This window comes from Chaetomium globosum, genomic scaffold, assembly GCF_000143365.1.
Source record: "Chaetomium globosum CBS 148.51 scaffold_1 genomic scaffold, whole genome shotgun sequence".
Taxonomy (NCBI): domain Eukaryota; kingdom Fungi; phylum Ascomycota; class Sordariomycetes; order Sordariales; family Chaetomiaceae; genus Chaetomium; species Chaetomium globosum.
Genome location: NT_165976.1, coordinates 3,228,923 through 3,253,688, shown reverse-complemented (window position 1 = coordinate 3,253,688; position 24,766 = coordinate 3,228,923). Strand labels below are relative to the sequence as shown.

Here is a 24,766-nt window from a genome sequence, read left to right as displayed (position 1 = left end):
AGCGCCTAGAATCGCGCAGTCAGGACCTAATCTGCCTTAGCCTCCTCCCTGGGTTAGGTGTTGCGGAGCCGTGTTAATCGCTTTTCGTTGTCACACTGTATGCTGAGCCCCTGCTTGCGTCCCTTGACGCGCGTCTGACAGCATTGCTTGCTCCACAGAGCCCCGAGCCCGGCGGCTTGGTGTGCAACACGAGGGATACGGATAGCTACGAGCTATACGATTGGTATAACTAGGCAACAAACTCCCTGATCGTCGCTCCACTTTGTTCATGATATTGGATATTCACAGGCCGGACGATGGCGGGGTTATCCGTTGGCTTGGCAAGATAAAAAACGTGCCCCTTTTTCGCATTGATGACAGACGAGCTGGAAAAAAGAAAAAACGAAGTAAACGATTACACAAATCACACAGAAGCTCCCACAAGGCTTGCCTTACCGACCTCCTCGTTGGCCAACCCACATACCCACCTCGACACCCGGTTGCCGTCACTAGGACGTCCATTACTTCTTCTGCTCCTGCGGCGGCGGCGCACCACCAGTCGTGGGCAGACCCATAAAGATCTTGAAGTAGTCCTAGAGTAGCGGGTCAGCATCTCCATCCCAACGCGAAGGAACCTTGAACACAAAACTCACGTAGATCATCCACTGCAGACCAGTCAGGGTACCGATCATGACGATACGGACCGGCAGGCCGTTCCACAACCCCCGGAAGCCGATATCCTTGTATATCCTCGACGTGACCGTCCCGAAGCCCTCGCCCGCCTTCCGGTACGCGTTCAGCTTGCTGACCATGACGTCGGCTGGGTGCGAGACGACAGCACACAGGATGCCGGCGAGGTAGCCGCCCACGAACGAGACGCCCGTCTGCGCGCCCTTGCCGTAGTCGCTCTTGTTGCCCGGCAGGCGGTCGTAGATCATCTCGACAATGGTCTCGAACGACGCGAACTTCATCATGGTGTAGGGGATCTGCCGCGCCCACAGCGGGTACAGGCCCTTGTACAGCCCGCTGACGCCCTCGGCCGCCGCGATCTTGCTGAACCCGTCCAGCGTCCCCGTGTACTGCGCCGGGATCGTCGCCTGCATGCGCACCTTGACCGCCTCGAACGGGCACAGCGCGATGTCGGCCAGGAACTCGGCTGAGGCGGATGCTGATAGGTACAGCGCCGTCTTGTACTTGTACGCCGCCTCCGGACCGGCCATGTCCGAGTAGCTCTTCTTGAAGTATTCATACCACCCGTACTTGAAGGCGCCCTGCGCCGAGTAGCCGAAGAGGGTGGGGCTCCAGCCTGTGAAGATGCCACGAAGGCCCTCGGTGCGGAAGATGTGGCCCCACGCTTGGAAGTTGCCCCTGTACAGTTTCGAGTCGACCTGCCGGCGCACTTTGACGAGGTCGAGAGGAGTGACGGCCGCGTGGGTAAGGCCCTGCGCGCGGCGGGCATTAGCAGTGGCAGGGGCTCGGTTTGCTGTTCGTGGTCACTTACACAGGCCAGCAGGCCGCCAAACGTGCAGGCGGCATAGTACTTGCCCGAAAAGAGCTCGATGTGGCCCGCCTTGGCCTGCGCCTTTTGGCTCGCCGCCTCGAATTCCTTGGTGGCCTCGGCACTTAGCTTCTGCGCCTTGTTCTTCGCATCGTCGACCACCGAGTAGGCCGGATACAGTTCGAGGCGAGCTTGGTACGGCGTAGGGCCGCTTGAATTGGGCTTGGTCTGCAGCAGGCCACGCGAGTACGGGCTGCTACCAAAGGTATGTTGGAGCGTCTCGTAGTTTGGGAAGAGCGTCATCTTGTCGGATGTGATGTGCGCCAACTAGAGCCTTGTCAGTGTGACGTCCTGCCAGCCAATCGTGCCCAGCTTATTTCAGTCGTGGTGAGTGGAAGCAACCGCAATTGACTTCGAGGGGTATCGAGCGGCAGCTCAAAGATAGCTTGCGAACTCCCGGATCAAATTCTCCGGGAGTCCCGAGGGGATATGCGGCTGGGGTTAAAGTCACGGGTTTGTCCTACCTCGTCGATAACGGACCTTGGATTCAAGGCCACCTAATATTCAGTCTCTGGAAAACGGCAACAACAACGACAGCAAGTTCCAGGAACAGGAGCAGGAATGCAGAGTGAGGGAATAAGTCTTCGAGGTGAGATGAAACGGGTTCCTGCCATAACTAAACCAACCGATAAATTAGGTAAGCGTCTGATCAATGGCGTATTGCATCCCATCATTGAGCGTCACAACCGGGAATGGCTGGGGATGAATCCTGTCTCGCATTCCTTCGCGCCTTGTTACAGCGGGGTGTGCCGGCGACTTCTCCCGAGCTTCAATCTTGACCCCAGCTCGAGCAATGAGTCAGCCTTTGCCATTGATCAAAAATAATTAGAGTTGAGATAGTTGGCTACTTTTCTCCCTACATGATTATCTATTGCTTCCTTGCATCGATGTTTTCTCCCCGTAACCACCAGGTAGATTATCGGAGAATTCACATCACACGAGCAACCGGCCTCCATCTCGAACGGTGACGTAGCTGCGGCATTCCCTATCGTCGCTTATCGGAGACAGTCAAGTGGAGACGGATTGACAGACGGAGCCGGAATTAAGCGGAGATAGGTGTCCAACGTTTCCGGACCGATGTTTCGACCCATGACTGCTCGCAACTCCTTTCAATGGTTTGCAACTTCTGATTACGATGTTGGCGGGTTAGATGTGAGATGGGCCACTGGTAGCCGTGGATTATGCGTGTTATGTGTATCCTACTACCATACCTCAGGGAAACGGAAGCCAAGTGTAGATGCCGACCAAACATGATTATAGGAACAAGGGGAACATCGTTAAAAAGGTCAACCTGTCTTTTACTTAGTCGTTTTTTTTCCTCCTTTTTAATAAATCCTTTCTTCTGTTTAGTTTCCTTGACTCTCTTTCCTGTTCTTGTTTCTTGCTCCCCTTTTGAAGCTCGGTTTTTTTTTAAGCGCCTCAAGAGCGCCCTGGCAGAAGCATCCGAGAAAACTAAGGGCGATGGCCTTACTCGCTCTTAAGGCAGGGGGTTTCATACAGAGGTAATATTCCCTTCTTGAATTCAATCTGATATTGCTATCTTCACTTCCCGGGCTCTTGTATTATGTCATATAATTTGTAGGCTCTTTCCTCTGGTCAATGCGTCTAAACGGGACGGATTCAACGGTCGGTTTGGGAGGGAAGTCCATGAAACTTGGCAAAATAGCATGTGATTGGGTGTAGATACCAACGCCAAGGTGCGTCACCAAAGAGCGGATTTACAGGAGAATCACGTCAAACTTCAACCCACTCAGCCGTTTAGCGCACCAACCTACACCGCTACCAAACACAATTGACTAAACAACCACCCCTCGAATAAGCAATGGCCGACGTAATGGCGCAACCACCTCAAGCCCAGGCTGGCACCTCCCAGCCCTTCGTCTCGAAATGGGCGTCAAGGTACCGCGGGGTAAGTTCTCGCCCGGCGCATTCTGCACCATATTCCCATCCCACCCACCAGCACCACCAACTACACCTATTCCCCCCCCTCTCCCTCCCCTTCCCCCGCTTCTCTCCAACACGCACTAACCCCTCCCCTCCCCCCAACAACAGGCCACAGTCGAAGACCTCGACCCGCCCGCCGCCCTCTCGCTGACCCCCTCGGACCGCATCTCGGTCGCGCTCATGTCGGCCTTCGAGCGCGACTACACGCACCTGACCATCACTGACTCGTCGACGCGCGCCCTGCTGGGATACCTGTCAATCCCCCACCTGCAGGCGCTGCTGGACGCCGGCCGCGTGCGGCCCGAGGACGAGGTGCGCACCGCCATGGTCCGCTTCCGTCGCAAGGGGGCCAAGTACAGGGTCATTACGATGGAGACGCCGCTGGAGGAGCTGGAGGGGTTCTTTGAGGGGGTCGAGACGGGGGGGCAGAAGCAGGATTTTGCGGTGATTACCGATTCGGCGAGGAGGTTTGTCCTGGGGGTGGCGACCAGGGCGGATTTGGAGGAGTTTGTGAAGCGGCGGCCGGCTTGAGGTTGGGGGGTTGTGGTGCCGGGGTTGAGGTTGGGACTGGGAGAGGAGTGGGGGGGATTGAGAGTTGACTATCATCATTGACCGGCGTTGGGCTGTGCATTTAGTCGTTTGGGAAACGTGGGCTAGCAGTATCATCGGGGCATTCAACATGGACGAAGAACTCAGGAAGACAGGCGGACAATACCCAAGGCTGGATCGGAGGCTCAGAATCCTTCACCTCGGAGCTCACGCTGTAGTTAATTTTTCTCAACAATTCCAGAGGGGATACACGGAGCGGAAGACAGGGGGAATATTGTGTTTGGTTTTACGGATGCAATGCTATTGCTGCGATCTAGCGTGTACCTATGTGCAGTCGCGAGAAACACTCCTACTTCTAGGTGATGCGCCCGCCTCAATCCCCCCCTCTAGGAACGCGGTATCTCCGCACATGTACAATACAACAACACCCTCATCACCAACCCCTAACCCCTAACCCCTCCACCAGAAAACCATCCCACTCCTTACTCGCCGAGGTAGTCATAGACCAGCTTCAGCTCCACCCTCTCGGCCCCTTTCGCAATCACCACATGCCTCACATGGCGGCGCACGCCCTCCACAATCTGGAACCCCCAGATCTGCGTCGCCGTCCACCCATCCGTCATACTCTCCACATAGCTCAACACATGCAGCGCCCCCTCGGGGCCGGTCTTCTCCTCCTCGCCATCCAACCACCCCTCCTTCAAAAACGCATCCGTCACCTCCTCCGCTTTCACAAACTTAGTCTGGCCCTTCACGTGGCCAAACAGCCAGTCCTTGTGCTCGCGGAAGGCAAAGTCCAGGCAGCGCTTCTCGGTCGAGCCCTTCATGCCCGCCGTGCCTGTCTGCTCGATTTCGATGTGCGTGCACGACGTGACCCCCTCCGTCGGCTGCTCCGCCGGCGAGGGCGGGCCCTCGAACTGCTTGACCTCCAGCGTCAGGGTGGCCATGTTGACCAGCTTGCGCGTCATCCAGCTGATTCCTTGCAGGGCGAGGCCGGGGCCGACGTCGGAAGAGAGGGTTTTGTTCTGGGTGAAGGGGAGCCGGGTGAGTATTTGTTGTTAGATAAGAGGGTTGGGGGCGGGTGAGGATGGGAGGTGGGTTGAAATTGGTTTTTTTTCCTTTCTTTATTTCCCCTTGGGCATTGAGGGTGATGTGGTGATGTTGTTGGCGGGAATCGCCATCACATGTGGTGGGGGGGGTTTCGGGGGAAACTTACCATGGTCCACTTGCCATTGAGGTCGGCGATGGTCTTGGTTGTGGGAGCAGCCATGGTGGGTGGTTGTTGAGGCTGGGGTATTTAGGATTTAGGTAGGTAGGGTTGTACTATGGAATTGGGGTGCTAGGCTCTCGTTTTCTTTGTGAAGACGAGAGAAGCCGACGTTGGGTGGTTGGGTGGTTGCGTGAAGGGTAATGAAGAAGAGGTCAAGGGAAAGAGGGCAACTCATACAACCTTCTTTCCCACATCTTAAGTACCTTGCCTACCTCCTTGACGGTACCCACGTCGCTCGAAGCCTGCATGCCATGGTGGGGAACAATCGCTGTCACAAGATTGGGGGAGTTCAAATCTCCAAGTTACACACACACGACTGGGACTCGGCGGCCGAGGTAAAACGGGCTGCTTGGATGATGGCATAAGCGGGATGCCGTTCCGGGGGGTCCCAGGGCAGCGTGGGAGCGGGAACGGGCACCATTTTCAGCAAGCGACTGGTGATCCAAGCATGACACGGTAACCTCGAGGCTGGGGAAAGTTTGCGGGGGGGGATGTGCCCCTCTCTTGGCTGGCATCGTGTTGGAATTTGATTCTCCGGGTTCCATTTGACATCCATGGGAGTGCCCGAGAAACCCGGCTTCCATCTGCAGGTACCAACCAAACTACAGCTCAGACCTTTCGGGTTAGCAAAGTTGCGTAGACAATTCCGGACAACAGAGCTCAAGACGAACAACCTATTTTCACCAAAGTGAGACTGTGGCCCAGAATCGGGGTTGGGGGCTGCCAGATGGCCGCTGAGTTAGCGGGACTTTTAGTGCGGGGTTTAGACTAAAATTGCAAGACCTGCACTCCCTGCTCCCAAAACCACTTGTGCCCGAGGCTGCCATGTGAAAATGGGAGTCAGCAACAAACGCGCAGAGGCGGTCCCCCAACGCTTGGTAGCGAAGTTTGGAGCATCTCAAACCAGGGAATCGATGTTCGCACCCGGCATATTTTAGTTTCGGTTTTGCAACCCCGACCGCCTTGGCAGCGCATGTGAACAACTGGCTCCTCACGATTGCTGTGGCGTGCAGCACTGCATGGCATCTTGTTGAAGGAAGCGCTTCGTCATAATATTATTAGTTGAAATAGGATATCCTAGTATTACATCTCTCTCCGCGTAATCCGGAGGTTTTAATTCACATTAGTCCCTTCCCCAACCCCCGCATCATCATGACTCGGCGTTTTGTCCGCCCCGCCGAGCAACTCCTCCCGAAACCGATCACCATCAAACTTCTATCTACCCCGCCGATAAAGGCTCATCAAGGCCACCACTTCATCTTCTTGTAGCTCTCAATTACCTCCTCCACCAGCTCCTTGGTGATCTTGGGCTTCTCGTACGAGAATCCGACAACCTCCTCTAACCTCGACCCGTCCATGCTGAGGTCTGTGTCCTTAAGCAACTCCCTCTCCATGAATGGCGTCAGCGGCCCGGGTCGTGTGATGCCAGCCTCCGCAAGCAGATCGGCCCACGGACCCAGCAACTCGTCATTCACGTCATCCACGACGCTGTCCAGGTTAAGCTTGGCAAAGGTGCTGATGAGTTGCCCCTGGAAGCCCGTCTCGATGCCGAATACCTGGCCGATGATATCGGCCATGGCGCCCTGTGTGGTGGCGCCCTTGTCAACCACGTTGAACGTCGGGACCGGGTTGCCCATCGTCTTGGCGTCCCACTTGTCCTTGCCGGCGACATACCAGCCGGCGACTGCCCAGAGCGCGCGCACCGCGTCGTGGATGTGCGCCGTGTTTGTGCGCAGGTCCTTTGTCCACAGCCACTTCATCTCGGACTCGAGCGCCTTGTACACCCGCGCCATGCACAGCGCGGTTGCGACCCACTGCGACGCATAGGGGCCATAGATGTGCGGCAGCCGTACGACGGCGAGGTTTAACCTGGGGGATCACTCGTGTCAGTATGGCCAGAGTCAGATACCTCGACCCTCATCCTTCATCCAGCTGAGAACGTACCCCTCAATTTTTGCTAGCTCCTCTTCCGCTTGCAGCTTGAAGACGGCGATTTTGCTCCACGGTTTTAACTTGTCGTTCTCCTTGCTCGGGACAGAGTCCGGCTTGTAGACCATCCCCGTGCTCAGCTCGACGAAGCACTTGACGCCTCGCTTAGCCGCCTCCCGGCCCACCGTGAGCGAGAGGTTGAGCGACCGCAGCTTGTACACCTCATCCTCTTGCGAGTAGCGAGTCTCGCCGCCGCAGTTGAAGACATAGTCCCACGTTTTCCCGTCGGCGCGGTCGAATATCCTGGGAAGGGATTCTGCGGCATAAAAACACCCTCGTTAGCGGACAAAAAGAGGAATCTCGACGGGGGTGGGTCTCAGGTCTTGACCCCTCGTAGCAAAACTCACGTTCTCTGCTGGCATCAGCCTGCACAAACTTGGGCCCGGCGCAAGCCTCCTCAAAGTCGGGCGGCAGCCATGCCAACTGCGGGAGCACCTTGTCGACGATGCGCACTTCGGACGCGAGGTTGTTCTCGTGGATGTGGAGGGCCAGGAACCGGCCAATGTAGCCGAGCCCGCCGATGATCAACACCGACGGTTTCTCCGCCATGGTGACTTTACTCGAGGGGATTTAAGGTAACGTGGGTGGGGGGTCTGGTGGTTTCTAGGGCTCGCTCCGGCTGGTTGAAGGCGAGTTGGGAGGAGGGGCGTGTTTAACTAAAATCCAGGGGCAGTTGAGCGCGGGGTCGCAAGATTTTGAAGATGGGACTCGGCTGTCTCTCGGTATGTGTCCAGTCGTCGCGGGCGTTTGCTTCGAAAACCACAGTCAATGGGGGGGCAGCTAAGATCGTAAACTCGTGGAAATGATCTTCGGTTTGTGGGAGCGTGGTTCAAATTGCCCGGTCTTATGAATGTTGGGGGACAAAAAAATGATAGCTGACAGGAATGACCTGGGAGGGAAAGGGTGGGCGGGACTTCGGCAGGCTTCGAGAAGCTCGGCAACCCAAGGGCAGGGCACGAACAGGGCAGGAAAAGAAAACCTGGAGCGAGGGGGTGATGCCCAAACAGGACCCTCGCAAGACCCTCACAAAACCCTCGCAAACCCTCCTCCACTTGGAACTGTCCCAGCCGCGAGAACCGGGCGAATGGATCGAGTTAGGTTAAAATTTCCTTAAGCTTTCTTTTCCTCTTTTCCTCTTTTCCCACCTTACACACTGCACGCTGCATGCTGCCCACAACTCCATTCTCGCGATCTTGTTTTATTACTGCACAGTGTAAAATGCCTTTCCCCCCCTTGTGGTACATACATCATCTGACGCATTGGGCAGTTCAAGGGCAGGAGGTGCCCCCCGTGGTTTGCACTTGCAGGCTGCCAAGGTGCTGCAGGTTTCCGCCGATGGCCTGCAAGTTCCTGCAGGTGGAGCTTTTGGGCGAAACCCTCCATTCTCCAACAAATTGACGATCGGCTTCTTTGGTCCATTTTTTTCTGTTGTTGTCTTTTTTCTGTCGGGCACTTTTTGATTATTGCATTGATTGGGCAGATGACATGCCCGAGTATTGGATATTGGATGATGACTTTTCAGGGTCCAACCCTCCAAACAGCCCCCTCTTCGTCCGAACTGGCGAGCTGTCGCAACCGAGAAGCCTCTGTGAACTAGGATCCCAGGCATCAGGGCATCTCGTGTCTGGCCTCTCCTTTCGGCCGCACGGCCCAAACATCAGCCTCCCAGTCAGCCAGCAGGACTTGGACCAGGGGCAAGGTTCAGCGCCTCCAGGAACCTCGTCGTCCCCTAAAGAGGCGACCAATCGGGAAGGCCTGAACAAACGCCTCCAGCGCCCCCAGATGACGACCGGACGCCCAGTGTGAAGATCGTGATGCTGCAACGGCAGCCACCGTGCCACCCACGGCCGGCTATCTCGTTCCAGGAGGATGGCACTGCACCTGAGACATGTCGATACGGCAGCGAGCCGAAACATTGGCGACGCGAGCAGGTTCCACCGCCAACGCCGGGCCTGGCCCACCCGGTGCGCAAGATGACGGACGGGACGGGATTCATTAATCACCCGCTATGTTGACGTGATGGAAGCCGCTGTCGGTGCCCGCGCACCAAAAGATGGCCTCGTCCCAAAACCAAAGCAAGCTGCGGGAGAGAGGTCTGTGCTGTTCCGCCCGTTTGCACTTCTTGGTTCGGGGATGTCGGTTTTGCCTTCTTACCGATAGACCCCTGCTCGAGGTCGCGAAGCTTTCCTCTGCCCGTCTCGCCTGTTCGAACCTGTTTACCGGTCTTGTCCCGTTTGCAACCGGAGCTGGCCAGCCCGTGATTGGGGCTTCACAGTGGTCGTCGAATCTCGGAGTTGTCGCCGCCAAAGCAAGGAGTTGACCCGGAAGGAAGTCCCGCCAGGGGTGGTCACACACAGGAGTGACAGTCACGACAGGGTCTCCCCAAACCCGGAAAGATGTCAGCAGACGGGACGCCAAGAATGGAACCGGTCAGGGGCATCAACCCCCACCTCACCATCCCGGGCCGCTCTCGGTGAGCCGGGAAGCCACGGGCGAACTTTTCTAGAAGATTTCCAAGCTCGGCATGCAGCGAACCAGGTTCGGCTCCCCTTCCGGTTCCACGGCGGGTTTCTGAACCGACGGGGTCGCCGGCAACTCAAACAAGGGCTCAAAAGGTTAACTAACGGTCAGAATCTGGCCCGGTGACAAACGACAATATCAGATTCCCGAAGACGCCACATCAACCGTTCAATTTCCAAGCGTCAGGTCTCAAGCCAAGCTCCCTACAAGCGGGTTCACCTAGCAGATTGCTCCATGTCTTGGCCGCGCCGTTTGCGTCATTCCCCCATCAACACCAATCGAGCGCTTCGCCAGCTCAGCGAGACAGGCCCAATTCGGTTCGGAAACCAGTCCCCTTTTACTCGCAGGTTCTGGCGCGGAGGCGCAGAAGGCTAACCGGCGCGGCACTCTCCGCCCTCCGCGGTGGCAAATAAGCCTTTCTTGGATGTCAGGATCGGCGCTTGAAAAAGCAACGTTGTCTGCCTACTTTTCTTATCCAAGGACGGCCGGCACTTTTACCGATAATCTCGGGAAGAAGCTGTCTGTGGGCTCGTGGAGTTACTCCGTAACGAAAACTTGGTGGAATTGTGGGAGGACTAACCTTGAAGGGCAGCGGAGTTGGGGTTCTCAAGCCGATGCAACGGATACTCTGTACCCGGAACGCCACAAGTACCTAGTAACCGACGCTTGAAAGATGAAGTAAGTATTCGTAGGTACAGTAGAAACCGAGTGTTTGTTGGTGTTCAAGGGGCGCGGCGATACTGAAAGGGTAGTTAACACCCACCATCTCCCGAGGTGAGGTTTGAGTTTGCCGAGATGCGGGTCAGGGACGATCCAGATCTTCCCGCGCCTCCATGACGCACGCATCTGTCCAGATTAAGGAGACGGACACTCTTGAAACGGGCCCACTGATTCTTCTCCGTCGCACGGTCCTGAGTAATTTCACGGCAAAAGCAGTTTGCTTCGGGTTCCAGAGCGTGGGGGGCAAATTGAGACCGTAATCTCGGCCCCAAGGAGGCCTAGTATTCATTTGATATCATGCGTCAAAACTAACTCGTTTACTGTCGTCACTCTCGTCTCCGCATACCCCCAATTATCTCGCGCTGGGTCTCGCGGTCCCGCTGGCCCTCGCTCAGACTCCCGATGCTGCGCAGGTCGCCGACCACGTCCTTGGCCTTGCCGAAGTAGACCTCCTGCAGCAGGTTGCGCATCTTGAGCTCCATGTCCTCGACGAGCCGGCCGATGTTGGCGATGTGGCTCTCGTCGTTGTCCACCGGCAGGTCCTGCTCGACCTGCCGCGTCATGTTGCCGCTCAGGTCCACCTCGCCCAGCGCCGCCCCCTTGGTCGCCAGCGTCAGGATCACCGTCGACGTCAGCCGGTAGTTGGACGTGCGCCCGCGCTCGCTGGCTTCGAAGACGTGGATCGAGTCCCACACGCCCGATGAGGCGCCGTCGTTTTGGGGGGAGGCTGTGGAACCGAGAGAAGGGCAATTCGTCAGCTTCTGGATCTGTGATTTGTAGATATGGGGAGTGTGTGTGTGTGTGTGTGGGTGTGTGTCTCTGTATCCTTCACTCACCCTTCTTCAACAGCACCACGCCGGCAAACCCATCATCCAAATTCCATAGATACACCGAGCTCACGCCACCCTCGTAGTACAAATCCCGGTAGATATCAAAAGCCTCGTTGGCCTTGACCTCCATCTTGCGGACGCGCTCGCCGGGGACGGCGCCCTCGCCGGCGCCCTCATTGCTGCCGCCGGGCCCCACGCCGCCCGCGCCGCCCTCGTCCAGCGGCGGGTCGAACTGGTTGCTCCACGGCGACCGGTAGCTGTCGCCGTCACGGTTGTAGTCGCACAGCAGGTAGTCCCGCCCCGTCTGCTTGCACCGCTGGATCGTCAGCGGTTGGTCCACCGACGAGAGGAGGTCCTCGGTCAGGTCGGGCGCTAGCGCGATAAGGTTGTTCAGGTGCTCGCCGGTTTGCTTCGGGTTGAGTCGCCGGAGGAGGTCGCTGTCGCCGGGAGGGGGTTGGGGAGTTAGTTACCCAAGTGGTGGAGGAGGTTTGGGGGTTGGTTTGGTTGGGTAATGGATGGTGCGTGGGATGGACTACTTACAGCGCCGAATCGAATGGGTCTGCAGTCGCCATCTTGTCGGGGGATGTTTGGTGTGTCTGCGGTTGAGCCCGGGCGAAGTTGGTAGATGTTGTGGTCTTGGGCTCGAATATCTTATGGCTTGCGGTCTGGCGTCGCGGGGTGTTCCAAGGGGAATGGCGGGGCCACCTTCCAAAAGGCTCGTGCACCTTCAGGGGCAGTGACAAGGATCTGGATGCCCTGTGGCCCGCCCTGTGGCAGAGCGGTGGGGCCAAGGAACGACCTGTCCATTCCGCTGCTTGTCAGAGAGCTCACTCGCCTTCAAACTTATCAACCTCCATTGGCACTGTCAACACCAATTTTGTTAACAACAGGTGGTTGACAGTCCTGTTGATGGTTGAGTATTCGTTGATAGAATACACTATGGCACCCTCGAAGAATGCGCAGTCAACATCTGCCAAAAATCATAAGAGTGAAGCTTCAGGAACGCGACTCTTAGGTAATGATTTATTGATTTATTTACTTGCTCTTCAATTTCATCAATTAAATCACTAATGAAAGCCTAGATATCCTTTTGTATCTCTCAATACCCGGACTTATTTTGCTACACCTCGTCGTCGCCCCTTACACCAAAGTTGAGGAATCCTTCAACATCCAAGCAGCTCATGATGTGCTTGTTTACGGGGTGCCAACATCCGATGTCTATAACAAGCTCTCTAGCACCTACGACCACTTCACCTTTCCAGGGGCTGTCCCACGGACTTTCATAGGCCCAGTGTTGCTAGCCGGCTTTGCCCAACCAATTGTTGCCCTGGTTGGATTTCAACATGCCCAGCTAGTCGTAAGAGCTATCCTCGGCCTATTCAACGCCGCTTGCCTGCTCGTCTTTGCCCGGAATCTTGGGCGAGCATACGGTGCCGGGGTAGCGAGATGGTACCTCCTCCTCCAGGCCAGCCAGTTTCACGTCATCTTCTACGCCTCCCGTACGCTGCCAAACATGTTTGCTTTTGGCCTAAGTACGCGCCCCCCCACCCACTACCCATCCAGCTCCCCCATCACCGCACCGGCTAAGCCTCCCTTGTCTAGAAACACTCGCCTTCTCGATCCTCCTCCCAAACCCCCTCAACCCCAAATCCACCCCACGCCGCCAACGCCTCTCCATCACCACCCTCGTCTTCGCCGCCGTAATTTTCCGCTCCGAAGTCGCCCTCCTCCTCTTCACCACCGTCCTCCACCAGCTCCTCCAACCCACCCTCTCCCTCTCCCGCGCCATCCGCCCCTTCACCATCTCCATCCTCGCCGCGCTCACCATCTCCCTCCCCATCGACACCTACTTCTGGCAGCACCGCGGGCCCTTACCCCTCTGGCCCGAACTCACCGGCTTCCTCTACAACGTCATCCACGGCGGCGCCTCCGCCTGGGGCACCGCCCCCTGGCACTGGTACTTCACCTCGGCCCTGCCCCGCCTGCTCCTCAACCCGGCCACGCCCCTCCTCCTCCTCCCCCTCGCCCTCACCCACCCAGCCCTCCGCCGCGCCGCCCGCCCCCTTACCCTGCCCACAACCCTCTTCATCGCCATCTACTCCTGCCAGCCCCACAAGGAAACCCGCTTCATCCTGTACGCCGCGCCCCCGCTCACCGCCGCGGCCGCCCTCGCCGCCGCGCACCTCTTTCGTCGCCGCACGGGCAAGGGCCTGGTCCCGGCGCTGCTGGCGGCGGGGTTGTTGCTCTCGGTGGTGGCGTCGTGGGCCGCGAGCTCGGCGATGCTGGCCGTGTCGGCGCTGAATTACCCGGGCGGGGAGGCCCTTGCTTATGTGCGCGGTGTTGCCGGTGGTGGTACTGGTGGGGGTGCGGTGGTGCCGGTGCATGCGGATGTGCTGGCGTGCATGACGGGGGTGACGCTGTTTGGGACGGGGACGCGGACGGGGTCGGGTGGGGTGGCGAGGTGTTGCGGGTTCGGTTTCTTCTTCGTCTCCCGCGTCAGGGGCAGGGAGTGGAAAGGGGAGTGGGATTGTCAAGGTCAAGCAGCAGGACCAGGGCCAGGACGGGGTGCGGATTGTGGTGGACAAGACGGAGGACGACGCCGTGTTGGCGAGCGCCGATTTCTGGAGCCGGTTCGATTACGTGCTGGTAGAGGACCGGAGCAAGGTTGTTGGCGGGGAGTGGGAAACCGTCGGGGTGGTCAAGGGGTATGGAGGGATTGAGGTTGTCAAGCGGGGGAGTGGGCGGGGTGATGATAGAACCGAGAAAGGAGCGCCGCGGGTCGTGGGCCTGGGAGAGACAGTTGCTCTTTGGAAGAGGACGGTTAGGGATTTGACCGGAGGATGGTGGATTGGTCCGAGAATGGTGGAGAGGATATTTATCCTGAGGAGGGTCAAGGAGGCACCGACAACGCAGGCGGTCGTCGAGGCGAACTAGACCGGAATCCTTGTAAGCTTGTTTCGTTTTACACTCTCGCATAGCTAGCCTTCTGTAAATTAGGATTCACTTCCAGGGCGCACTGTTACCCGATCTTCTGTTTTCGCATTACACAAGGTTATCATGCGGGACTCGTTGTGCAAATCAACCAACATTCCCCCATTATATTAACGTAGACTACGAACTGCCTCCGCTCCGGAGGGTATCTACCAGTGGCAAAACCGCAACGAAGCCATAGGCGTCCAAGGAGCATTAGGGCCGTGAGGAACATAAGCTATGTGGAGATGTGAGAGGCGAGGGGCGAAGAACGTGGAGCGGGTCGCGTACGCCAGCTTTGCCTTTCAAGCTGCGAAGACCACCGTGATATGTCGATAGCCCGTTTTTTCCAGAGCCATTCGCGTCCATTCCCGTCTGTTCCTCACCCAGGCCTGGTCACCCTCTATACACGATCTCTCCACCCGGAGCTAGCATTTCGATTTCTCAAATTGCCAAATCGGGGGGGTTAACCGTGACGCGCTCCTCCCAGTAAATGCAATGTGTCCGCCGATGGTAGCAATCGCAAGCAATAAATGCCTAGAAAGGGCATTCAAGAAACCTAGGTCACAATGGCCAAAGGAGTGAAATCCGATCTCGTCGCTGCCCATCTCGGGCTCTGAGTTCGCCGAGATCGTCGCCTTGTTCCAGTTTTGACGTTTTGTCCGTACAGTTATCGCCGCTTCTGGCAATCGATGGATGTATTACTTGTTCCGGGGCCCAAGAGGCGCCCGTATCGTTTCTGTGGGGTTTCGTGTTTGACCCATTCGCCCGCGCGTGCTATCGTATAGCACCATTTGTCCCCAACCCCAGCCTGCGGCTCGGCTGTGTGGTGTCTGGTTGGTCTTTGGGCCCGGTATTGTCTGCAACATCACCAAGGTAATGTATCGCGGAGCGTAGCGCACCGTGGTATTACCAACAACTCAGACGCTTTGGGGATACAACCCGGCAGGCTACAAAATTGTTAGTTCCGTTTACCCTCGGCGTCCTGCGTGGGGGTTGGGAGACATACCGGGCTGTTGAGCATTTGGGCGCGTTTGTTCCTGCCCTTTTTGATATGATTCTTGAGAGCGTTCGAATCCAGTGGCTTAAGTAGCTCGAAGCTGCACAGGAGCTCGGTAGAGACCGACATGACAGCACCCCAGTTATCAAATTCTCCGCAGTACTGGAATTGTTAGTCGCAATAGCCTTGGGGGATGATGGTTAGGGTCGATACTCACATTCGGCGCGCTGAATACGGTGACCAGGACCCGATCAGTAAAGAATTCGTAGCCGTCCTCAACCACCATGTGGGCTCGGCACACGAGGTCGAAATCGTTGGCAGCGAGGAAATCGGTGATAACCTTCTTTCCAAAGCAGTAGCTGACGCCCCGTTCGTTGGCCTCCCAGTCCTGCTCCATGTCGGCGGGATCGGACCAAAGTAGGTCGTTTAAAAGCCCGTAATCGGGGACATCTGTCGGGCGCGCAATGTTGCGGATGTCATCCATGTGACCGAGAGCTGGCGACAATCCCCCGTGAACGCAGAAGATCTTGGCGGCGACGATAGCAGCGATGGGGAGACAGTTAAAGGTGTCGATGAAGGTCTTCCAGACCTTGACGTTGCACCTCCGCTTGCATTCATCGTAGAAACCGTAGACGCGCGTGACGTTAGCGCACTCGTGGTTGCCACGCAAGAGAAAAAAGTTCTCGGGGTACTTGAGCTTATAGCAGAACAGGAGCAGGATGGTCTCGAGAGACTGCTTGCCGCGATCCACGTAATCGCCAAGGAACAGGTAGTTTGCCTTGGGAGGAAAGCCGCACATCTCAAACATGCGGATGAGGTCTGTGTACTGGCCGTGGACGTCCCCAACAATCTTGACTGGGGCGTCCAGTTCCAAAAGAGCCGGTTGCGAGAGGAGGACCTCTCTGGTGCGGTGGCAGATGGCGGCGATCTCGGCGTTCTTGAGGCAGACGCTCTTGGTGACCTTGCCGGCATAAGCGGCATCAAGCAGGCGCTTGATGAAATCATCGAGGTCGATATCCTTAATGTCACTCATGGCAACACCCGCAGCAGTTTCGTCCTTGGGAGATTCCTGTCCAGCGATGTTCAAGATGGGGTTGGGCGCATCCTCGCGCTTGACGAGGATACTCTGGCCTGGCTGTTGCATGCCCAAGTCAGCGTTGGCAGCACCCGAGGGCGGCTGGTCCGAGACTTGATCTACCTCTCCGCTGGCCTGAGCGGCGGAGACATCGTGAATTCCAGCCTTCATGGACGCCGACTGGATAGGAGACGGCGGGGGGACCTCTTCGGCAAGCGGAGAGCCCACTGTGGCGGTGTCGATAGAGGAAGGCGAACCCGGCGAGGGGAGCGAGCTGGAACGGTTGGATCGGCCGTGCGGCGACCTACCGCTCTTCCCGGACTTGACGGAACCCACATCTGATTTATCGGGCGTATCGCCATTCGTTAGTATGGCAGAGCTCCTGGGGCTGTCGGTCTTGCCTGAGCCGGGAATCTTGGATCGCAGCGAGCGGAACGACCGGGACGAGTCTCTCGTGTCGGACCTGCTGAAGGAGGGGTACGATTGCAGCGCGTCGTCGCCATTGCCCGACGCCTTAGCAGATGCCGCGCCGGAATCCTTGGAGGTTTGGTTGCCCATAGTTTCTCGATGTCAGAGTTTGTAACTCTGATATGGAGAAGTCAACGGGATGGACGGCGTGCGCGTGTCAGGTTTGTGGTACCGGCTGGGTCGCCTTTGAATACCAACACAGCCTACCGCTGCACCCGTCTCTGAGTTGTTGTCTTTCTTTCGTGTCCCCCAGGTCCTAGGGAGGATGATAAAAGTGGTCGAGGTCGAAGAGTAGGGTGGCGGCGGTGGAAGACCAGCGACCCGGTGAGTGTTCCGTTTTCAAAGATCCGCGAGCGCGCGCGGGGGAACGTTAGGTTATTGTTGGGGTTATCAACGCCGGGGCGCCGCGTACGCTGGTCGGAAATAACGGGCGGACAAAGGTCGATGCAAAAGCGGGAGTCGGGGCTGTTGTAGGCCGGCGCGCGATAGACTCCACGAGAGTCGGTGATGTCAGCCTCGCGAACAGAATCGGTGAACGGAACAGCAAAACGGCGACGAGCGCAATGAAGGTAACAAAAACCCCGTGGCAATGAAAGCCAATGGATGATACCGAAGAAGAGCGCGAAACGAGAAAAATGTGGGGATTGCACCGAAGACGATGCCGTGGGAAAAAAACAGACCTGCTTGCTTTGCGTGCGGTTCGGCTGATAAGGGAGTGACCCAGAGCTCTCACGCCAAGGCTAAAGGAGGAGCTTGGTGCCGGGGGAATGAATGCCTCGAGTCGGTCGGCCGGTCGGTTCCCGTCGTCAAATGGAAGAGGTGACGGTCGGGGTAGTCCGGGTAGTGGGAGAGAGAAAGAAGCAGGTCGGCGAGTGATAAAGTAGACGCGCGGTTCGCCGTCGCTGCAGAATCGCCACTGCTGGAGTTCGATTGATAGGGGGTTTGGTCGCCACGGCCGGGTGTGCCGGTCGGTGTCAAGAAAGATATGCGACCCGAGTTCAGACGGAAAATAGATAAAACCGAGGGTCTAAGGGTCCAAGGGGTCCGCAAACAGCAGGAGACAGGATGGGTCAGGCAGATGAGGTTGATTGGCAAGCGTCAACTTGCGTCAACGATTTTTTTTTGGTGAGTCTGGGGAAAATCGGGCTGCCGTCGTCATCGGCTGCGGGATGAACGAAGGGTTGGCGGGGCCTTCTGATACACGCGCTTGTCCGAACTCCTAGGTTGGTTGACCAGGGGTCCAACTCCAAGTCGGGTTCTATTCAGCAAAAGTGGCGGCGAGAAGCAGCAAGAATTGGCGGCAGCAAGGTGCAAGATGCGATGCCTGGTGATGGATGGCTACTACCTCTGAAGGCTTCTTGACACACTTAAGAAGATGCAACGTCAAAAGACGGCAGGTGCTTCCTTTCGACAATCGGTGGACTTGGTTGGCAGCACGTGCCTCTTCTCCTGCTGGAGTCGAGGCGGTTGCCCACTGCACGGCACTCTTCTTGGCTAGCGCGCCCCGCACTCCAGCGTGCCTTGCACCTCACCTTGCGGAGCTTGCAGCGGCCAGAGCGGTCCATCCACGGACCAACAACAAGCACCAAACGATAGGGAAAACGTCGATTTGGATCTGAAACTCACGACCTACACGGCAGGTGGAAAGGTGGCAGGTGGCATCAAGGATGCCAATGTCCCGCAGAAAGGCGAAAATACACCAACTCAAAAGAGAGTGAAACAGAATGGTGGGAGTGTCCCATCTCTCGGGCCTTGCCCTGCCTTGGCTGCGCCGGGTGAGACAGGAGCCGTCTTGGTCCTGCTGTGGACATTGAAGCGAAGCTGTCAATTCCCCGGGATACGGTCTCCCCAATCGCCTCCAATATTCTAGACCCATCGTCCGGTATCACAAACATCAGCTTTGACGAGAGGCTCGACTACGAATTTAGGCGAGTTTCGACAACAAGTGGACGCAAAGAGAATAAGATATGGTGACATTTTGATCGGATAGCACACTTGAGCAAGTCGACGGGCACGGAAGGCTGCCGATGGGGTGCGTCGCAATGCAACGCCCCGGGAGCAGAGCTCTTCACCGGGGGGTGGGGTCAAGACTACCTAAGGGCTGCCCGAGCCGCCAGGGATTGTCAGACGTGCCAGCTTGTGTGACTTTTCTACCCTGGCTTGCCTCCCCACGACGGCGCATGTTGTTTGACCACATGACCGCCTCCAAGGCCAGCTCTAGGGGAGCGGTGTGTGTGGGACAGACAGGATCAGTGATGAAAGAAAGAAATTTCTCCACGAGCGTTGATGATTCGATCTGCATCCCCAGGCGATGGTCTTGGTTCCGAATTTACGCATGCCACAGCTGCAGCCCGCTGGGGGTCAGTGGGGGAGCCAGACAGCCAACTCGCCGCATTGCAGGATTGATCGCATTGATCGAATTGATCGAACCCGCATCCCACGCTGAATGCTGATTCGGGTTGGCTCGGGCTGGCTCGGACTGCCGAACAACATTCCGCCAGCGCATCCCGAAAACAGTGGTGATTCCGGCTTCGTGGCTCGAAAAATGCCGTCGCGGTTCATGGACGGAACCAAACAGTCTCAAGTCGTGTCTTTTGTCTGCCCCTTTTTTTATTTTTTTATTCTCTTTTCCTACTATATTTTACAGGTTCCAACAGAATAAAGCCTAGGCCGCCGTTGTTTCGACTTTTGTTTGGTAAGAAGGCAGGGGCGGCCGACCGGCCTGCTCGACCTTGGCCCGGCCACGATTCTCGGTGACCGGGTCCGGAGCCGGAGCCCGGCCTCACGGATGCGGATCATGGTGGGTTTCGTGGAGGCCGAGTCTTGGCGATGCCGCCCACCGCCCCCCGAACGAATCTCCTGGTGCCCACAGTTCGGTAAACGTGGGAAAGGCGGATTTCCAAATATAGAAATTTCTGCCCTCTGGCACCAACAAGTCACCAACAGCCCAAACGTGGCCCAGCCACCACAATGCATGGCCAGCCACAAAGCACCAACCGCATCCACCCGCAGCATGCAAGGGCTGGCTGAGGAATCCACAGTGCTTGGTGGTGCGATCACGTTGAAATTGCAATGCCACCAAAGATTCCACGGCAGCTTAGCAGCTTAGGTTGTTGGGTCCGAGACACGACGCGTCGTTTTGGGAGAGTGGAATAACTAGCGGGTTTTGGCTTCGTATTGACGCGGCTGTCTCAAGCGTGGTTTATCATCTGAGAATCAAAAAGTGAGCTCTGGTGAGGCTCAGCGTTGGGCGCTGTCGTCAGCACGCCACTTCGAAAAGAAGCCATGAGATAACCCCGCTCGGCCAAGCAACGCCATCGACGCCAATCGCCAGGCTTTCCAGAGAGGGAGCTGTGCTGGTTGTCTGGGTGGGCTGGTGGGCTCGGTGGGTTCTGCTCCCGCAAGTTTGCCTGCGCTCACTCATGCAACCCCGCGAGCCCCGCAACAGCCCGACCGTGCAAGTCGTGCTCGCACTGCTCGGAAACAAAGACGCGTGGTCCCTGTGGCTGCAGCTCCAAGCTCAACCTCACATGGTGGGGTGTCGTAGACTTCAACGCCAATGAAAGGACAAAAATGGTGTTTTGCGAAAAAGATCAACCCGGCTTCACTTCTGGATCTGCGCCAACGCAGGAACCTGCGGGTTTGATCTGGCTCAAACCAGGGAAAGTTGACCCGAAACTCTCGGGCGAAAGCCATCATCCACTTCGTCCGAAGAAACCAGATGGGGTTTCTAGGGTGTTTCGTGGTCTTTGCATCATCAAAAGATGGCGACTGTGCAGGACGCAGGAAGACGACCCAACCCACCTTGGTCGAACCAACGGCTCACCGACCTAGCCAGCAGGATGGAAGCTGGGTGGTCGGGTCTTTGCAATCAACAATCAACATGGAGCCAGCGACGCGAAAAGACCAAGGCAGCCATGCAGCACCTCAGTGCTCCTGCCGTCGATCTGTAATCTTATCGCCCAAGGGGATTCTGCAACCTTTGCGCCCAAAGGAACCCAAGAGGGGAAGAGGAAGACCCTGTCGCAGGATTTTACCCATTTTGAGTTAAACTCCTGCTGATGCCAGCGGTGAGGCTCAAGTCCAATAAACGGTGTTCCGCAGCGCTGGGCCATGCTGAAAAAAACCGCGAGATGATGGGGCTGGAAATGCTTGGCTTGGAGGCCTGGCCGGGGTGTTGCACCGCAGCCTGTTGTCCGGGCTGCCGTGGCTGCTGCATTTTCATTTTCGTCCCTCGTCCCGTTTGGTTAGAGACCGGGAAGTGGGTCTCCCATCGTCACCCGCAGGGATGCAGGCTGGGGATGGGCAAACTGCGCCACCTATCGGCCGATAACACAGCCCTTCTGTGAACCACTTCGCTGCAAAAAAGAGGACCCCTGTTCGACTTGTCAGCACAGGTTTGTTTTGGCATTTGCCCGAGCGAGCAACACGGCAGCCACCAGGCCTAGCCGGACGAGATTTTTATTTATCTCGAACCACCCACCCGTACAACCGACCTCGTTCCCATATTCACCATTTCTTTCGAGTTAGTTATCGGTTCCTAGCGTTCCCAACACTCGTATCCTTCTTCTCGTTTGCTTGGCCGAGACATTCCACCCCTCGACACTTGCAGCGACTTACGTCACCCCCCACACCCCGCTAACCCGAGAATACAAAATATCTTGACGACCACTTATCACGTCCACCGCCTTACCTGACTGGGCAGAAAACCGACGATAACAAAACCACAAAACATCGCAAAACAAAACACACAATGGCCAACTTTGGGCGATTCGTGTGTGTGCTGGTGCCGTTCCTGCTGACGCTGGCATCGTTGATTGCCATGCTGGTAGCAGGACTGTCGGGCCTCGCTGACAAGAGCCTCTACATGTTCCGCGTCAATGTGACGGACCTATCGCTGTCGCCGGCCTCGGTCTCGAGAATCCTTGAGGGTACTGGCTTCAATGCGCCCAGTTTCGACGACATCGACCTCCCCGACGTCGACCTCCCCGACCTCTCCAAGATCGACATTCCGGACATCAACATCGATGTCGGCAAGCGCCAGTCGCAGACCGAAAACATCACGGCTGCCGACCTCGGTTTGTACGACCTCTACGACGTCAACATCTGGAACTACTGCTACACCACCCAGAATGGCACGCGCGAGTGCACCAAGGGCAAGTTCGACTGGGCCGCCACCGCGCTCAACACGACCACGGGCGACTTCAACAGCATGCTCACGGCCACCGGCCTGAACGTGACGCTGCCCAAGGAGATCACCGACGCCGTGCGCGCCTTCGGCACCGTCTCCAAGTGGACCCAGGTCGTCTTCATCATCGCCTACGTGACTCTCGGCATCGAGCTCTTCTTCGGCCTCTTCGCCAACTGCTCGCGCGCCTTCTCGTGCGTGACCTGGCTGATCGCCACGCTCGCGACCCTCGCCACGGGCGCCGCCGCGGGCCTGGCCACCGCCACGGCGGTCATCGTCGTCGGCGCCATGAAGGCGTCCGCCGAGATCTACGGCGTCGAGGCCGAGCTCAACACGCGCTTCTTGGCCACCGTCTGGATCGGTGTCGCCTTCGCCATCGCCGCCGGCCTCTTCTGGATGTTCACCATCTGCTGCTGCAAGCCCGACCACTCGTCCTCCCGCCGCAGCCGCGGCCGCGGCGAGGAGTCCGAGAAGTTCATCCCCAGCGGGCCCGGCTACCAGCGCCTCAGCGAGCCCGCCGGCTACCAGGGTGGCTATGCCAAGCCCTACGGCAACGCCCCGCAGGCGACCGGCGCCTACGAGCCTTACTCGCACGCCCGTGTGTAAGCGGGGGTGGTTGGTGATGGTGGAGTGGTGAGAGAGGGATGAAAATTCGGGGGAGGTGATGGATGGAACAGGTCACAATTTACAGGTGGAGGCAACTTCTTGGTTGGCCCATTGACCCGTTTGTTGGTATTTTTTTTCTTGGCTTTTTGATATCTTCAACTGCATATGTTTGGCGTTGGCGGTCTTTTTTCTTTTTGGGAATTCGGGAGACGAATCGGTCTGCTGGGTTTGGGTGGCTCACTCGTGGTGGGCGGCAGTTAGACGCCGATGGATGGCATCCTCGGTATGATACCCTACCGGGGTTTGATGACTGGAATAATGATTACGTTTTCTGCACCTTATGCTCACATTGGAATCGTGAAGGCTGGCTGCTGTGACACGCGTTGTTGGTTTGCTCAACCACAACATTCGGACCATGATCCATGGATACGTTTGCTGTTCGGCTGGTTGGTTGACCAAAGGTCCTTCAGTCGCTCTCAGCCAACTTGCATGATGCAGTTCAGCCCCCAGGATTGTTGGCCCCCGCCGCCCAGCTGGCGACCGTGCCACAGCCGGGCAGCTCCCGCATGTGCATGTTCGTGGCATGCATCGAGCATGGTGTGGCTGCGTGCGTGGGGTGGAGGAGATGACGAGGCGAGCCCCAGCTGCATATCGCACCGTCGAGCAGCCGGAATTCCGCCCCGTCACATTCCTGTCTGACTGTCAGCCTTCTCTGGACCGGAACCAATCGGCCGAGGTGGTCGGTCGAGTGTAAGAGCAAACGAAGCGGGCTCCAACGGTGAAACTGCAGAAAGTGAAACGCCATTTTTCCGTGTCCCCTGAGCTTCTCGAAGCTCACCTCATCTTGGTGGGTTGCCAAGGGTTTGATTCTCGGCGATGCCGAGGGGTCTGGAATTGCTACGAAGGACATTCATTGTTGTTACCAGTATTCTAGCACAACCATCTCCCCTGTGTTTTGTTTGGGTCAAGTTAATTATCTTGAGATCTGCCCCTTTCCAGGCTTGGTTGCAGATTCAGGGTTAGGGTTTATACACAATAGACAACCTCCAAAATGGGGTTCATGAGTCGAAATTCTCAACTCAGACACCACGGATGAGAAACAGCATCATCATGTTATACCAACATATTAAGCAATAAAATACATTGAAATAACAAATATTGAAAAGGATTTAAAGAAGAAACTTATTGCGGCCGCGATGGCTCGACCGGTATGGAATATTACTATCGCGACTTTTTGTTGTTGACTCACTCAAAGTTACTTTGGGAGGACAGAATTCTTCAATGAAACAAGTCACTAACCTTTTCTAGAGCCAGGCCATCACACGGCTACAGCACAGCTATGCTCTCAGCCCCGTAACTGCCCTCGCGTTGTACGAGGCCGGACCCAACCATGTCCTGCTGCTCGCCAGCGAAGACACCTGGCTCAAGATCTACGACGTTCAGTCTTCTCGTCTACTTGGCCAGCTCCGGGTGTTCTACTCCCAGCCCATCCACGGCATTCACGTTTCTCAGCCCGACGACAACAACCCGAAAGAAACCCAGCTGCTCCTCTGGGGCGGCCACTCAGTAATCCTCCTCCCGCCCAGCTCCTTCCAAGCTCTCATCGCCGGCCAAACTCCGCCCCCGCCCACCGAGTCCCACGCCCCAGACTGGATCTACGACGGCATCATCCTGCCCACCAACCCCAACTCCCTCTCAGAAGCCACGGGCGCGCTAGTAACAGCGCACAACGAAATCCTCCCTTTCTCCACCCCCCGCACCACCGCCACCACCACCACCACCACAAACGCCAACCCCCCCCCTAAACTTCGGCCCCTGGGACCTGCACCTACCACCCCTTCGTCTAGTACGTCTAACAGGGTCCTCATTCGACACCGATATCCGCCTCGGCGGACGCGGGTACGGTGTCCGGCTAGATCAGCGGTTGCAAACACTGCCACCTGTAGCACAGGATGATCGGTTACATGAAGTGAGGTTTCAAATCACACGATCCTAAGAGGCGGTGTTTTGGGGTCTCCAACCCGGCATGATATGTGGATCCGAAACGAGCGGGGAGGGCCTATTGTAAAGTACCATGCGGACGGGCCAAGGCCTATGCTT

The 24,766-nt window shown here is 57.0% G+C and overlaps 10 protein-coding genes across 10 annotated transcripts in view; 5 read left to right on the top strand and 5 right to left on the bottom strand.

Moving 5' to 3' along the window:
- Window positions 1-500: 500 nt before the first annotated feature.
- CHGG_01048 (uncharacterized protein) lies at window positions 501-1,780 on the bottom strand (the record flags this gene model as incomplete). Its single annotated transcript, XM_001220268.1, has 3 exons — window positions 501-572; window positions 633-1,421; window positions 1,481-1,780. The coding sequence occupies 3 exons, from the start codon at window positions 1,778-1,780 to the stop codon at window positions 501-503; spliced, it is 1,161 nt and encodes a 386-aa protein (XP_001220269.1).
- Window positions 1,781-3,359: 1,579 nt separating this feature from the next.
- On the top strand, window positions 3,360-4,012 carry CHGG_01047 (uncharacterized protein; the record flags this gene model as incomplete). Its single annotated transcript, XM_001220267.1, has 2 exons — window positions 3,360-3,446; window positions 3,590-4,012. 2 exons carry the CDS (start codon window positions 3,360-3,362, stop codon window positions 4,010-4,012), a joined length of 510 nt encoding a protein of 169 aa, XP_001220268.1.
- Window positions 4,013-4,512: 500 nt separating this feature from the next.
- CHGG_01046 (uncharacterized protein) lies at window positions 4,513-5,300 on the bottom strand (the record flags this gene model as incomplete). The annotated part of the gene is made up of 2 exons (XM_001220266.1): window positions 4,513-5,055; window positions 5,247-5,300. 2 exons carry the CDS (start codon window positions 5,298-5,300, stop codon window positions 4,513-4,515), a joined length of 597 nt encoding a protein of 198 aa, XP_001220267.1.
- A 1,241-nt stretch (window positions 5,301-6,541) lies between these two features.
- On the bottom strand, window positions 6,542-7,838 carry CHGG_01045 (uncharacterized protein; the record flags this gene model as incomplete). The annotated part of the gene is made up of 3 exons (XM_001220265.1): window positions 6,542-7,169; window positions 7,245-7,545; window positions 7,637-7,838. 3 exons carry the CDS (start codon window positions 7,836-7,838, stop codon window positions 6,542-6,544), a joined length of 1,131 nt encoding a protein of 376 aa, XP_001220266.1.
- A 3,017-nt stretch (window positions 7,839-10,855) lies between these two features.
- Window positions 10,856-11,931, bottom strand: CHGG_01044 (uncharacterized protein; the record flags this gene model as incomplete). The annotated part of the gene is made up of 3 exons (XM_001220264.1): window positions 10,856-11,256; window positions 11,366-11,796; window positions 11,900-11,931. The coding sequence occupies 3 exons, from the start codon at window positions 11,929-11,931 to the stop codon at window positions 10,856-10,858; spliced, it is 864 nt and encodes a 287-aa protein (XP_001220265.1).
- Window positions 11,932-12,872: 941 nt separating this feature from the next.
- On the top strand, window positions 12,873-14,293 carry CHGG_01043 (uncharacterized protein; the record flags this gene model as incomplete). The annotated part of the gene is made up of 3 exons (XM_001220263.1): window positions 12,873-12,891; window positions 12,962-13,807; window positions 13,860-14,293. 3 exons carry the CDS (start codon window positions 12,873-12,875, stop codon window positions 14,291-14,293), a joined length of 1,299 nt encoding a protein of 432 aa, XP_001220264.1.
- A 956-nt stretch (window positions 14,294-15,249) lies between these two features.
- On the bottom strand, window positions 15,250-16,962 carry CHGG_01042 (uncharacterized protein; the record flags this gene model as incomplete). The annotated part of the gene is made up of 4 exons (XM_001220262.1): window positions 15,250-15,279; window positions 15,339-15,491; window positions 15,547-16,464; window positions 16,528-16,962. 4 exons carry the CDS (start codon window positions 16,960-16,962, stop codon window positions 15,250-15,252), a joined length of 1,536 nt encoding a protein of 511 aa, XP_001220263.1.
- Window positions 16,963-17,937: 975 nt separating this feature from the next.
- On the top strand, window positions 17,938-18,742 carry CHGG_01041 (uncharacterized protein; the record flags this gene model as incomplete). The annotated part of the gene is made up of 2 exons (XM_001220261.1): window positions 17,938-17,997; window positions 18,371-18,742. 2 exons carry the CDS (start codon window positions 17,938-17,940, stop codon window positions 18,740-18,742), a joined length of 432 nt encoding a protein of 143 aa, XP_001220262.1.
- A 2,883-nt stretch (window positions 18,743-21,625) lies between these two features.
- On the top strand, window positions 21,626-22,666 carry CHGG_01040 (uncharacterized protein; the record flags this gene model as incomplete). Its single annotated transcript, XM_001220260.1, has 1 exon — window positions 21,626-22,666. One exon carries the CDS (start codon window positions 21,626-21,628, stop codon window positions 22,664-22,666), a length of 1,041 nt encoding a protein of 346 aa, XP_001220261.1.
- A 1,196-nt stretch (window positions 22,667-23,862) lies between these two features.
- The window catches only part of CHGG_01039 (uncharacterized protein), a gene marked incomplete at both ends in the record, with an annotated part of 4,107 nt that continues 3,203 nt past the window's right edge, over window positions 23,863-24,766 (top strand). The window contains 2 exons of the mRNA XM_001220259.1: window positions 23,863-23,874; window positions 23,975-24,512. Coding sequence (XP_001220260.1) covers window positions 23,863-23,874; window positions 23,975-24,512 — 550 coding nt within the window. The remainder of the gene's footprint in view (window positions 23,875-23,974; window positions 24,513-24,766) is intronic.